The following is a 15,104-nucleotide window of genomic DNA, read 5'->3' as shown; positions in this document are numbered from 1 at the left end:
TTTTTTTTTTTTTGTGGTACACGGGCCTCTCACTGGTTGTGGCCTCTCCCGTTGCGGAGCACAGGCTCCGGATGCACAGGCTCAGTGGCCATGGCTCACGGGCCTAGCCGCTCTGCGGCATGTGGGATCTTCCCGGACCAGGGCATGAACCTGTGTCCCCTGCATTGGCAGGCGGACTCTCAACCACTGCGCCACCAGGGAAGCCCCTCAGTATTAACTTTTAAAGTTTCCCCATATTTCCACCCTCATCAACTGTAAGTAATGTGCCTGAATGTAAAATGGAAAAAGTTGAAAATTTCCACTTGTGCAATTTGAGCTTTTCAGAGGTATTATACACTCTGGATATAATAATAAAAGATACTGGGCCTTATACAGCGCTTTTTGTGTGAGGAACTCATATAAACACTAATGCATTGATCCTAACACAGTACTTGATTGTGACTTTAAAAGGTCATGAGTTACTGCTGTTACAAAAAATTTTTTTAAAGGTTGGAGGAGGAGCTGTAATTTACAAATATTGTTTGAAAGATATCTAGATAAAAGTTGATACAGGAAACTGAAAAATTAAAGTTATGGGGGATTTTTATTGTTTGTTAACTTTTCTTCTAGCCTACAGTAGATTTTTATCCCTTTATGTTTTTTTTCCCTTTTGTCTATGAATATACTTGAAGCCCAATTCCCTTCTTAAGACCAGAAGGCACAATTTACTTTTAAGCTTTTATTCCTTCTCAGCCAAGAAGGCTTCAACCTGTGGAGGTTTCCTGAGTTTGTCATAACATAGTAATACATTTTATTTGTTCTCAATTGGAGATCATCCTTCTAGTTTTCTTAGTTTAATATTTGTGGCATATAGTTGTTGATTTTGATGAACATAGTAGTCACGTGGCTTAATCTTCAACTTTTTTGTGCTTTGTAGGTTTATTCTTCAGTCCAAGGAGGCAATTCATAATCAGCTGTTAGAGAAACAGAAGATAGCGGAAGAAAAAATTAAAGAATTGGAAGTAAGTAAGTTTTGACTGAATACTGATAGTCGTAGTTGACTTTTAGGAAAAAAGTAATTATCGTGTCATATTAAATGAAAATGTATGCCTGCCAAGGTCATGTCACATTGTTTTCATTTTTTCTAATTGTGCTAGAGCTATGAAGCAGTCTTTTTACAGCAGTGTATAAGACCAGAAAAAAGACTAATCTCTTGAAACCTTAGGGAGTTTTGAAGAAGATAGGATACTGTTAACCTGAATGTATTTCTTCCATTGCCTTTAAGTGAACATGTCTATTCTTAAAAAATATAATAAAATAAAAGCACAGTGTATATTTAAACACCATATGTTGTGGTGGATGGGCATGAGAGTAGGTAATGATAATAGTAGTCAAAGGATCTAGTTATATGACTCTTTCACACATTGTAATTCTAGACAAGGACTGAGTAGTAAGCTATAACTAATTAACTATCCGAAGGGTAGTGCTCCAGTGAGGAAAACAAATTTTTTTTTTTTAAGCTAGGGAAAAAGATGATAGGTAAGAGTAATAATTTAGTAAATCTTTGGAAAATTGGAGTTTATTATTACCATTTCTTTATACATTAAAACCTCAGATGAAATAGTCTTCTTGGGCTTTGGTGAATGATCTATCCTGTATATAGTAAAAGTTGGACAGGACAAAAAAACTGGTTATTATTTTTTGGGACCAAGATTTCCTGAGATGGGGGTGGATACAGTGACTTCATAGGTCACTTTATCTAATTTCTTTGAATACTATTTGAGGCAGTGGTTCAGAATCTGACTCAGCCCTCTGCTGAATTGGTGAGACACCCCACGTAGCCTTCAGGGGATTTCTCAGGGACACTGACTTGGCATGGCTGGGGCAAGCATGTTGTATCTTAGGTTACTTAGGGTTATTTTTGTCTGACTACCAATGAGAATTTAAACAAACTTGATAGTGGCTTTGTAGCTCAGAAAATGTATTGTAAAACAAAACAGATAAGCAAACAAAAAAAAAAAGAAGGAAACTTATCCTGTAGTAACCAGGTTGTTATTATATCCTATTTTGTCAGCCCAACTCTTCTAGATTGAGTTTTCCAAACAAAAGTATCTTAAAAAAACTGAACGAAAATATTTCATGTAGATTACCAAAAAAAGTATGTTTTTGCACTTGTTGGTAAATATATCTAAAAATTGTCCTGATGAATAAGTAGCAAGATGCAAAGTAACGTGTAAATAATTCTTTTTATGGAAACAAACAAAAACCAAGATCTGTATATGAACATTGAAAATGATTTGTAGGTATATATATTAAATTAACACTGGTTACCCTAAAGAAATTAGATGGGACATGGGGATACAATTTTTTTTCTTATAACCTCTGTGTTGGATAAATTGTAACAAGTATGTGTTAACCTTTTTTTTTTTTACCATCTTTTTTGGAGTATAATTGCTTTACAATGGTGTGTTTCTGCTGTATAACAAAGTGAATCAGCTATACATATACATAAATCCCCATATCTCTTCCCTCTTGCATCTCCCTGTGTTAACTTTTATAATTTAAAAAAATCATCAAGGTAAAATTGCCACAGATGATTTTAGCATACTATTCATTTCTGATGAATATTAGGAAATTCATTTTCCAAAAGTTTCGTTTCAAGGAGTCTCTCAAATACTGGTAAGAGTATCCTGATATCTGTCAGGTAATAGAAGTAGATTAGCTAGCTTGTTGGTATTTGAAATGCTAATTAACAGCTACAAAAAACTAGCAGAGTTAAACTATAGCCTCTACCCTAGGAAGTTATTTTATGTTTTTAATCTTTCATCTTATACACTATTTATATTATAAAAATGATGTAAGTATACTATAAAAAAGAAAAACGGTCAAAAACTAAAACATGATTAAACAAAAATAATGACTTTCTCCTCTTTCTGCATACCCTCAAAATGTCACTTTTATGGTTTGATGTGTATTATTACACTTTATAAAACTTTATTTTATAAATAAGTTCATACACACATATATACACTTTTTGAGTAAAGAGGGATTATGCTGTATATAATGTTTTTCATCATTTGACAATTTACCTTTCCATTTTAGTAATGTAAATCTAGTTTATATTGTTTCTTGTTTTCCATTTATCCTACCATCATAGTTTCCTTATTACCTCAACATTCAATTATTGCATGATCCCTGCCTCTGCATTTAGTGTTCTCTCCAATACTGCCCTAACCTGTATTTTTAATGGTATCACCCACTACACACACTCTTCTCTTCCCTGAAGCAATCCTATACTTTTTGACTGCCATACCTTTATAATTTTGTTACTTCAGCCTGAAATGTATACACATGTGCACAGACCCACATGTGCATGCATGCACACATACATTGTTAGTTGCAGTGTTCAGATTTTCTGTTTCTTACTGATTATTTTTCCTCCTTATTCAGTTAGTTATGAGAGAGTTGTGTCAGATCTCTCTCTGATGATATTTATGAATTTCTCCTTAGTCTTTCAGTTTAGTGGGCAGTGGTATTTAGAAACTACTATCTGGGTGCTGTAAATGCTCATTATTACTGTATGCATAGTTGAGATGATATGTTTCATTTTGCTTTATATGTTTAGGAATTTCTCAGCTCTTTTAAAGATAGCATTCCATTGACTTCTGGCTTCCATTGTTGCTGTTTAGAAGTTATCAGCCTAATTTTTGTTCCTTTGTCTTTTCTCTGTGGCTACTTTTAATATTGTTTTGTCATCTTTCATGCTTTGTAGTTTCTCTGGTATATATTTAGGTGGGGATTTAGTCTTTTTGCTTTTTTCCTTAATCCTATCTGGGTTAAGTTGAGTTTTCTGAGTTTGAGGATTAGTGACTCATCAATTCTGGAAACTTCTTACTATCTCTGAATATTACTTCTTCACTGTTTTCTCTTTTAAATGGTATTTCCCGCTGGAATTTTTTTCTCACCTTTAAACCAGCTGTTTCCATCATCTGCAGTAGCATCTTAACTGGTTTTTCCACCTCCAACTTTCTCTGTTCTAATCCTTTTAACATATTGAAGCTAGAATGACCTTCTAAAATGTTAAATCTGTTGTATTGTTCCTCTGTGTAAACCCCATCATTGTTTTTAGGGTAACATTCAAGCTTTTTAACATACCTTCAAGGCTGTTTATGAAATGACTCCTGTTTCTTTCTCTCATGTCCCTCATATCCTCTTCCTTCTCTTACACTGTATGCTCCAGACATGCAGAAGTAGTTTGTTTTTAGAACTTGCTGTGTTTTCTTTGTCTACTAGGTCTTTGCAAAAGTAATTCTCTCCGCCGGGAACTTCCTCCTTCTGCTCTTACCAGCTCTGTTAATCCTTAAGATCTTAGTTTAGGGCTACTTCTTGTGAGAAGCATTTTCTGATTCCTCAGTGTTAAATTAAGTGCTTTTCCCTTGTTCTGTCTAATTATTCTACTAGTTTCATAGCACAGTGTGAGGATTTGGGCATATAAACTATCATCAGTTGAAGTAATTACAAATATGGTTTCCTATTACTTGGGAAGCTTGATGAAGATTCAGAGCTCTAAATAGTTTTTCCCAAGGCCTTCCAGTTATTACTCTGCCTTTCATACAGTCTCTTCTTCTGGGCCCTAGTATTTCTTGTCAGTCCAGCGTATTTCATCTTATTTAATTATCATTATCATTATTAGTTTCTACCCTCAGATACCTTACAATTAAATTGAGGAGGCATAATTTATACATAACTCTGCAGACAAAGGCCAGGCTGTTTAATTTAGCACATTTTCATCTCTGATGAAGTAAGCTTTTTGGTTTGGGTCCAAAGTTCTAGTTTTTGACCAGAGCTATTAACTCGGCCCCACTGTGTGTGCCTACCCACCCCCTACCAACAGTCTGTATAAATGACGCTATGGATCATTCTTTTGCATGACATAACATAGGTGCTAGTCTGATCGGAGAGCCCATCTTCATTAGTATTTTCTAGACTCGCTTTTATCCACCTCCATTCTTTTTTTTTTTTTTTTTGCGGTACGCAGGCCTCTCACCGCTGTGGCCTCTCCCGTTGCAGAGCACAGGCTCCAGACGCGCAGGCCCAGCGGCCATGGCTCACGGGCCCAGCCACTCCGCGGCATGTGGGATCCTCCCGGACCGGGGCATGAACCCGTGTCCCTTGCATTGGCAGGTGGACTCTCAACCGCTGCGCCACCAGGGAAGCCCTCCACTTGCATTCTTACTGTTTATGTTTGCCCTCTCCAGATTTTTTTCCCCAGTCCTACTTAACCTAGAATTTGTTTAGCTTTTGATAACTGTAGTATGCTGTGTCTACATTGTCAACCAGCCTGGTGTCTCACTTGCTGGCCCTTTTCTTCTTATGGAGCAGAGGTGGGGGTACTGTAATGCTGCTGTCATGTCCTCTTTCTTTTGGGCCATGTGGCGCATCATGCGGGGTCTTAGTTCCCCGACGAGGGATCGAACCCGCTCCTCCTGCAATGGAAGCATGGAGTCTTAGCCACTGGACCACCAGGGAAGTCTCTGCCCTCATGTCTTCTTTTTTTTTTTTTTTTTGCGGTACGCGGGCCTCTCACTGCTGTGGCCTCTCCCGTTGCGGAGCACAGGCTCTGGACACGCAGGCCCAGCGGCCATGGCTCACGGGCCTAGCTGCTCCGCGGCATGTGGGATCTTCCCGGACCGGGGCACGAAACCGTGTCCCCTGCATCGGCAGGCAGGCTCTCAACCACTGCACCACCAGGGAAGCCCCCTCATGTCTTCTTGATAGGGAGTTATATTACATACTAGAAGGGTAAAGACAAGTACCATCTTAACCTTGGGAAGATAGTCTGTCTTTTTCTTCTTAAAATTCCATATTTTACATTTTAATACCCCTATGTTGGGTTCTTCAGGCTGTAATCACTTTCCTGGGTTTGACTAGGAAGTGTTTTCATAACAGACTCATAATGTGATAGTGTTATATAGATTTTTATCTTGCCTTTATAGAGATGGTTGATCAGGTTCTGGGAGGGAATGTCACCATTTCTCTTAATGGCGACGAGCAGACCAATGATGGTAATCCGATTGAAGAGAAAAAATAAAATGCTTTAGTATGATAGAGTAACCATGTTATTTATGTCATTGAGGGAATTCTCTATTTTAAAAAAAATACTGAGAATGAATAATTTTAAAGAAGATGGCTGAGTATATAATACGTAATACAGTATATGTTAGAAAATGCAAAATCGTACTTTGTAAAAATGACATGAGTATAATTGGGATTTGGAATTAGGACTTCATGAGTCTCATCTGTCTTTGTAAAAATAATTTTCTTTTTGAAATATACAGCATTGCTACAAAAAGAAAGTATAGTTTTTTTTAAGAAAATTCAACCTTAGGTAAAGTTGAGTTAGAACCTTATTGATAGATTGAAGAGATATGTATCTTCTAAAGAGTGAAAAATACATCCTATATTTTTGCTCACTTTTTTAGAGGTAAAAAGAAAATAATTACTTGTGGACTTCTTTTGCAGTTGCAAAAACTTAGATTCAGCATTCAGATGAGCTAGAGCTGAATTTTTGATGTCTTGCCTTTTGAATCTCAAGTATTTGGAATCCTTGAGATAAGCTTTCAGTGGTATATTTGAACACATTTTGACCACTATTCTCCTATGTCCTCTCTCATTGAATTACCGCTTCAGGCTCATCTGCCTTCAGTTTAAAATCCCCATTATATTTTAGGCACACGCAAATACTGGTTGACCACTTTCCTTTCCCTCTTTCTCTGACGTGGTTACCACCCCTTCCACCACCCTAGTTAGCTCAGCAATGACACAATAAAAATAAGAATAAGGAAACCAGGACATTCTGGCCTACATAATGCCACTTCTGACGCAGAATGTTACAATCCCAGGGTTGTGAAATAGCCCTCCAGCCCATGCTATAAGTAAAATCTAAGAAACTGTGAAAGTCCTGGCTCTTCCACAAAAGTGGCTATTATGGTCAGACAGTAGTTCCTGAAACAAGTAGGAAGACTAGTGGCAAGAAAACTGGATAGGAGGTGCCTGTGACACTCTGTAGTTGGCTGAGTTCTGAGACTGATGAGAAAATGTTTTGGAGTTTCCATGATTGAGGAGATTTTACTCTGCCTAATGAGGATCATTTTTTCCATAGCATGGGTGGGCACTGGTAGGCACTTGGATGGATGTCCAGTTTTTGCCCTAAGTACCTCACTTTTGGGCTGGTACCTTTTTTTTTTTTTTTAATTTATTTAGCTATTTTGGTTGCATTGGGTCTTTGTTGCTGCGCGCAGGCTTTCTCTGGTTGCGGCAAGTGGGGACTACTCTTTGTTGCAGTGCACGGGCTTCTCATTGTGGTGGCTTCTCTTGTTGCAGAGCGCAGGCTCTAGGTGCGCGGGCTTCAGTAGTTGTGGCACGAGGGCTCAGTAGTTGTGGCTCACGGGCTCTAGAGCGCAGGCTCAGTAGTTGTGGCGCATGGGCTCAGTTGCTCCATGGCATGTGGGATCTTCCCGGACCAGGGCTCACAGTGTCCCCTGCATTGGCAGGTGGATTCTTAACCACTGCACCATCAGGGAAGCCCTGGGCTGGTACCTTTGTGTGTATGATGGGACACCCTCTTTGGACGTGATGTCAGGTGGACACTACTATATGGTAAGCACTGATTCTTACTTGTGTTTTCAATGAAGAGAGAAGGGCAGGTGAGAGCAAAGCCAGTGGCAGAATGTTTTTGTTTTTTGCAGTACGCAGGCCTCTCACTGCTGTGGCCTCTCCCGTCGCGGAGCACAGGCTCTGGACGCGCAGGCTCAGCGGCCGTGGCTCACAGGCCAAGCCACTCCGCGGCATGCGGGATCCTTCCAGACCGGGGCACGAACCTGCGTCCCCTGCATTGACAGGCGGACTCTCAACCACTGCGCCACCAGGGAAGCCCAAGAATGTTTTTTATATATTAAACAAGAATTACACCCAATGGTTCATCTGCTTGCATAGCTCAAAGTTTAGAATCCATCAAAAAAAATTAGTCATTTATTTATTTTGTAGTGAAATATAGCATTTACAGAAATATGTATTAAAATACATGTAGTTTAATGAATAATTATAAAGCAAACACTTGTTACAATCATCCGAACCAAGAAATCAAAAATTGGCAGGACACCAGAGCACCGCCCCCTACCTTTCTTTCTCCCTTCCATTCCTGCCTGCTCTCCCCCTCCCTCAGGTAACCCTAACTTTTGGATAATTATTTCCTTTCATAAAAAATATAGTTTTACTACCTATGTGTATATCCCTCAAGACAGTTTTTGAACTTTATATGAACAAAATCCGTCTCCATATTTTTTGCTTTGCTTCACTTCCTCCTCAACATTGTGTTTGTGAAGTACATTCATGTTGAGATTGTGATTTGTTCATTTTCATTGCTGTATGTATTCCATTATATAGTTGTACCACAATTTATCTTTCCAGACAGCTCATTTTTACCCTTAAGAAGTCAAGATGTTCTCATGGAGCATTTGCACAGTTTCTCTCTTAGCCTCTTGCTGAGGAGAGCTATTTTTCAGAGACATCTCCTACTCCAACCCAGGAGAGTTTGAGTACTAGAGAGCAGTAAAGTATAAAATGTCTCTACTCTAAATATTAGCTTGGTGATTTCCCACCTTCAGGAGTAACTAGATAGCTAGGCACCTCTGAGTGTCTTAAAAAAATTTTTTTAAAATAATTACAAGATTAGTAAATTAATCTCTTTCTATGTTGTTTTGATTTTGGGAGTCTTGGGTGAAGTTTCTCTTATTGTTCCATATGTTGGGATTTCACATATGAATACTTATCTCTTTATAGAGTTCATTTGTATTCTTAACATTTATGAAAAAGGATGTTTGTTTTAAAATAGTTTTTAGTTATTTAAGACTTGTCTAAAAGAGCCTGATGGTTGGAAAGCTAGAGTTATAGTGAACTATATATATTCTCCACATCCTGGTGTTTTAGGGCTTAATGTAGCTGTGTGATCCTCCTCTGTGACTTTCAGAGAAGAATGAATCTGAGTAAGTCCATATATGCTCTTTTTCTGGTTGAGTATTCTTTATTGGTTATTATGAATATTATCAATATCTTGGTCAGTATATATGTGTTATGATTCAAGTGCTAATATTTGCCCAAATGTAAACTATCTATGATATATTTCATTTGATCAGTAGAAATATTTCAGGTCTGGTAAGAAGTTAGATGTAAACAGTCCAGATAGACTTGCCCTTTATAGACAGCCTTTCTTATTTGTCTGTGAAATGCATATTACAGATATTTTACACACACACTCCTTTGATTTGATCTGTTCACTGCTGTGTGTCTTCGTTTTGTGATTAAGATTTACAAAAGGATTTGCATTCCAGTTAGTCCAGAATTCAGCCTTTTGCATCTTGATTCAGTTATTTTCTTCTAGGATACACTCCGGGGGTGGGCTGATTCCCCTCCTTGGAACACTTGTCTATAACCACACCAGACTATCCCATTGAATGCTTCAGAGGGTTGTTGACCTCATCCTTCGCTGCTGTATGCTTTATATGGTCTGTACTTTTCTTTGTCTGACCATAAATATTTGTCCTTAGCCTCCGCCCTCCCATGCCTGAGAGTTCCTCCATTCATTTTCAGGCTGCTTAGTGAATTATTTCTTTTGATGAGTTAGAATTTGAAATTTATTTCGTGTTACTGCATGCCTCCCTGCTCTTGTAACTAGATGGTAAGGTGAAGTTAATCAGTATACTTTTCTTTACCCTAGATTCTTACTCTGATCAGTCTTTATATGACAGGTCTCTTTTAATCTGAAGTAATAGATGCTGGCCAGAAGAAATGAGTTGTTCAATACTCAATGTGGAACAGGTCACACCTGTATTAATGAGCACACTGTAATTAATCAGCTCAAAAGAACAAGATCCAAGCTGATATTTGAACCATGAATGGAGATCTCAAAGTCTATTAGACTTATAGAAGAACATTCATTACCGTAAATTCCTAATTTAAATACTAAATTCCTAATTTAAATACCTTCTGTTGAGTTAGGAGTTCTGGATTCTAGCCCTTGCTGTACTCTAAGCCTCAGTGTCCTCATCTGTAAAACAAGAGGGTTGGATTAGAAGATATCTGGGGTCACTTCTATTAAGTTTATCATTATAACCTTGGTCTTTTTCTGAATTGCCACTTTAGGAGCAAAAATGTCCCCTTAAAATGAAAAGATGGAGGGAGGCAAACCAAAACAAAAAAACCCCAGTTTCCTTTCTGTTTAGATCATTACCTTAATTTATTAATTGTAATCCTATTTTTGCAGGTAAAATAAAACTAGTTGTCTGCCTACAGCTTTGCCAGCTAAAATGTAATATGAGGTGACAGCATATTGTTTGATATCTTTGTAGTAGTTGCTTAAATAACTGAAATCACAGAGATGTTTGTGTGATGGCTTAAAGGTAGTTTGTATTAGGTATCACCTGTTTTAGAGATACTTTTGGGTAGAGCTGTGTAATAGCTTATTAACTCCACATGCATAAAGTAACATACTCAGGGAGACATCATTTTATCATTTGTAGTGCTTTATCCTATAGTGTCATGTAAAATACATGATACTTAGTGGCAAAAAAAATTCAGAAAATATTGAAAAATTATTAAATTCTTTGAGTGTACATGGACTTTTATTATAAGTGGTAAATGTTATAAAATGGGTTTTAATGAATTTTAGTTAATCTGCTGGTGCAGATAGTTATACTGCTTAGGACTTTACCATTTTTATTTTACCATTTTATTCATTTTTCAAAGAATTTTTACTACATTATTTCATTTAAAAATAGTGTCTATGGTTGATGCTGTCTTGCTAATTATGATTTTCTCCCACCTCACTTTGTCTTGTTTTGAAACAAATCTCTCACCTGCCACCAGTATAATAAAAATATATGAATTCCATCACTATTCATGAGGCCATTCTTTTGGGTACATAATTATCTTGTGCTGGAATTTTTCCAAAATGGACACACATGCATTGTACTCCTAACTTTTGTGTAAAACAGTTTAGTTCATTTTATTATGCTTTTGTTTTTAAGAAAACACATGAGGGTGGAACAATACTCCAGGTCAGGAAGCATTATCAGTTTCCACTGATGTTTTATATGTGCTGTATTTTTATATGAGACTCTAAAAGCTCAAACTCTGTGATGCTATAAAGACATGGAAAATGATTCTTTCTTAGGGTTGGAGGAAGTGATGACTAGTGTTTTTTTGCTGGTAGTATCTGATAATCCCCCCTCCCTTTAGCTATTCTAGGCATGTTTAGTTGTCAGGCGTTGTCGGACTAAATTGCTAAAAATAACAAATAAGGGGGAGGCTGTTCTAAGGCCAGCTCTTGCCACTGTCTGTAATCTGTTTAATTTAGTTCCTAAGGAGAAAGGGCAAAAGGAACATGGTGCCATTCTAATTGAATGGGTTTTTTGTTTAAAGTGCTGACAAGTACATTGTTTGAGCTCTCTCTTTTCCCAGACCCCATAGGGCTCATGTACCCACATCCACTTATAGTGGAGAGCCAGAGCTGGGGGTCTCAAGAGCATCCTCTAATCAGTGGTTGTAGTAGAGATTAACTAGGTGATTGTGGTCTTTTGCTCGAATTTAATGTGGCTTTTGACAGTGGAAATGTGCAGTTAGTTTGTGAGAGACGGTGAGACAGAGAAGATGGTAGTTAAAATGGAGGAGTTATTGTGAGAATAAAGACATCTATTTAGTACTCTCTTCTGCCCTCAGTGTTCCCAGAGAGTCAGGTTGTTTGATAAAATTAACCACACATGTGACTTCAGTATACCTGCACGTAATTTTAATCCCCCATTACCAGCATAAACCTCTATGTGGATTTGGCTCTTGACTTTCCTGCACCTTAACTTCTTCCTAATAATAGAAATAACTTTCTGTAAAATGGAGATAGCAGTCTAGTACTTGTTTGTAAAGCTGTTGAAGATCACTGAAGGGATGATTTAAATATCCTTCCTATCCTCTGCTATGTATTTACCAGCGATGGAGTGTGTGAGAACTGGGAGCCAATTTTCAGTTATATTTCTGGTGTTCTACATTCTGTGTCAACTCACCTGAAGGTTTACTGATTTTTATATTCTGAAGTTGCTTATTTATTTTTGTGTCTGTAAGTCCTATCCAAAAATCCCTTTATGTAATTCTTTTGGTGTTGTTTTTTGGTCTGAGCCTGGCCACTTTAGCACCAAAGGAAAAAATGGATTGCTTTTATTAGAGATTCTTGGTAAGGAGTATCTTGGGAAAGCCTGTATTAATGAAGATCCTGGTATTTACCTAAAGCTTTGGAAATTGAGCAATTGGACACTGCAGGCTTTGGGAGTGCTTATTACTTTTAGGCATTTTTAAAGTCACCAACCTGCTTTACTCCCTAATTTAATGAAATACATAATCATTTTAACTGAACTAAAGGGTCTCAAATTATAATTTAGAGCACAGTCTTCAACAATATCTATGCTATATAGATGATGAAGTCTTGTGATTCATGTGGAATGACATACATGGCAGCACTTAAAATCTTTACAAGTAGCTCAGGATTGATATCATTTGTGGTTGAGTTTAATTGGCTCTAGAAATTTGTAAAAAAAAAAATTACTTTCCGTTCCTGGACTTTTGGGGTTCAAACTCAGAGCCTTCATTAATGCAAGCTCAGTGTCTTTCTCTCTTTAGAGAAGGTACGAGAGGGAAACAAGCTATAGGTGGTGATAGAAAACATAAGAGGAAGAAGGAGCTTCTGGTACAATAGTTGAAGCCTTAAAATGGATCAAGTTTTGAACTGAATTGTAAAATATCATTTGCCTTAATTTTTAAGTGTTGATGCTTTCAATATCAGAGGCTGAACTTTCCACTTAAAACTGATTTTTCCTTCCTTTGGGGGACTAAACAATTCTAAGATTCATGATATGAGGCTCTGGCCAATAATAATTGGCCAGAAGAAGTGTGTATGCATGTAAAAAAAAAATCATTAAACGTTTGCTGCGTGTCTTGATTATACAGAGTACTTTGGGGTTTTAACTAACTATGGAGGCTTTTTGTTCTTACTTTCAATCTTATACACTAAGGAACCCACAGTCTACTGTATTTACTATGTGCCATGCACTATTATAGGCAAAGACATAATTAGCAAAGGCCCTGATGGCCTGGAGCTTATATTCTGGAGAATGGGATGCGGAGACAGATAATAAACAAATAATATAATTGATAAATGCTAAAAAGAAAAACAACACAGGGTAAAGAGACAGAGAATGGTGAGAGTGTATAAGCTGTCTTACATAGTGTTGACAGGGAAGGTTTCTCTGATAAGGTGATATTTGAGAAGAGAGACCTGAAGGGAGTGAGCAAGCTATGTGTACATCTGGGAGAAGAGGGTTCCAAGCAGAGGGAACAGCAAGTATAAAAACCTGGGGGTGAGAGCATAATTGATGAGTTGGGAGAATAGCAAGGAGGCCAGTTTAGCTGGAGCTGAGTGATCAAGAATAGTAGGAGGAGAAATCAGAGAGGTATCAGGGAAGAGATTATATAGGGCTTTGTAGGCCATATTAAGGATTTTGGATTATGGTATGAAGTTGGGAGTTTGGGGAGGGTTTTGAACAGAGGAATGACATGATCTGATTTACATTTTAAAAGGACCATTCTGGCTGCTTCAGTGAGAATAGATTATGGAGGGCAAGGGTGGAAGGAAGGAGACTTGTTAGGAGGATGTTGCATTATATCTAGGCGAGAGATTGATGTTGGCTTGCACCAGGGTGGTGGCAGTGGAGGTGATCAGAATCTGTATATATTCTAAGGTAGAGCTAAGACAACTGGGTGTAGGGATGAAAGAGAGGAGTCAAAGTTTTGAACCTGTTATGAAGAAATCATACCTCCTTCCTCCCACATATATCATTCATTCAGCTGTTGGAGAGATTTGGAATGGGTTCATGAGAGAGGAGGCATTTTAGCTGGGCCTTGAAGATCAGTTAGAATTTTGCTACATAGGGTTGGGGCAGAGGAGATAGCATTTCAAATCAAAGAAATACTATGGACAGAAGTCTGGAAGTAGAGTGGTGGAATGAAGGGTTAAAGTGAGAAATGAGGTTGGAAAGGCCTAAGGGAAACAAGTTAAGGGTAAAATGAATGAAATCAGCATTGTTTCTACTCACTTTGTATAAGTAAGTACTCCTTGTTCTGGGCAAGTAGTTATTCCCAGTGCAATGCTGTTCATTGACTGTGGTTTCCACATAGCATTCCATGTGTGATGGGCTCCACAGAGATTCCAAATGTTTATGGGAACATATGTACTATTGATAATTCATAGATCAGTGTTTCCTAATCAGTTTTCAAGTTTCAAAAGCAGTTTTTTTTTTTTTTTTTTTTTTTTTGCGGTACGCGGGCCTCTCACTGTTGTGGTCTCTCCCGTTGCGGAGCACAGGCTCCGGACGCACAGGCTCAGCAGCCGTGGCTCATGGGCCTAGCCGCTCTGCGGCATGTGGGATCTTTCTGGACCAGGGCACGAACCCGCGTCCCCTGCATCGGCAGGCGGACTCTCAACCACCGCGCCACCAGGGAAGCCCTCAAAAGTAATTTTAAATGCAAATTGAAAGTTTGGCTTGGGCCTTGTTATCTTTGAGGTGCTATTAGATACCCAAGTAGAGATGTTGAATAGACAGTTGGAAGTATGAATCCGGAACTCCAGGCCAATGAAATAAGATTGAGAATTGTCTATAAATTGTCAGTTTATAGGTGGCATTTAAAGTCATAGGACTGGATTAGATCAACTAAGGAGAAAAGGTAGGTACAGGAGGTATAAACAAGGTTCACAGACTGAGCCAGGGGCACTGCAGCAGGATGTAAAGGCTCTTTACAGAGGTGTGGATAGTGTGCAGTGTGAGTCCAGAGAACTGAGTGAACACCCACATGGGCAAGCCTCTGCTGTGAAGGGGCCAAGCTGAAGGGATGGGACCAACTTCCTCCATGGTTAGGGGACTGTGCAGGCCCTTGGTTTTGTGTTGATAGCAGAGGCTGTCAGCTAAGTTAGACCTAAGTTTCAAGTGCTTTGTGGCTTTCTCTTATTAGCACTGACCTGGAGCTAG

General features: G+C 38.3%; 1 protein-coding gene across 1 annotated transcript in view; it reads left to right on the top strand.

Annotated features, from left to right (window-relative positions):
• Positions 1-15,104, top strand: part of PFDN1 (prefoldin subunit 1) — a 59,775-nt gene that overhangs the window by 26,764 nt on the left and 17,907 nt on the right. Inside the window, exon 3 of the mRNA XM_065874738.1 lies at positions 917-1,001. Coding sequence (XP_065730810.1) covers positions 917-1,001 — 85 coding nt within the window. The remainder of the gene's footprint in view (positions 1-916; positions 1,002-15,104) is intronic.

The sequence above is a fragment of the Phocoena phocoena genome, chromosome 3 (genome assembly GCF_963924675.1).
Source record: "Phocoena phocoena chromosome 3, mPhoPho1.1, whole genome shotgun sequence".
In the NCBI taxonomy this organism is placed as follows: Eukaryota; Metazoa; Chordata; class Mammalia; order Artiodactyla; family Phocoenidae; genus Phocoena; species Phocoena phocoena.
Note: the sequence above shows the minus strand (reverse complement) of the source record. Positions and strands in the feature narration are given on the sequence as shown.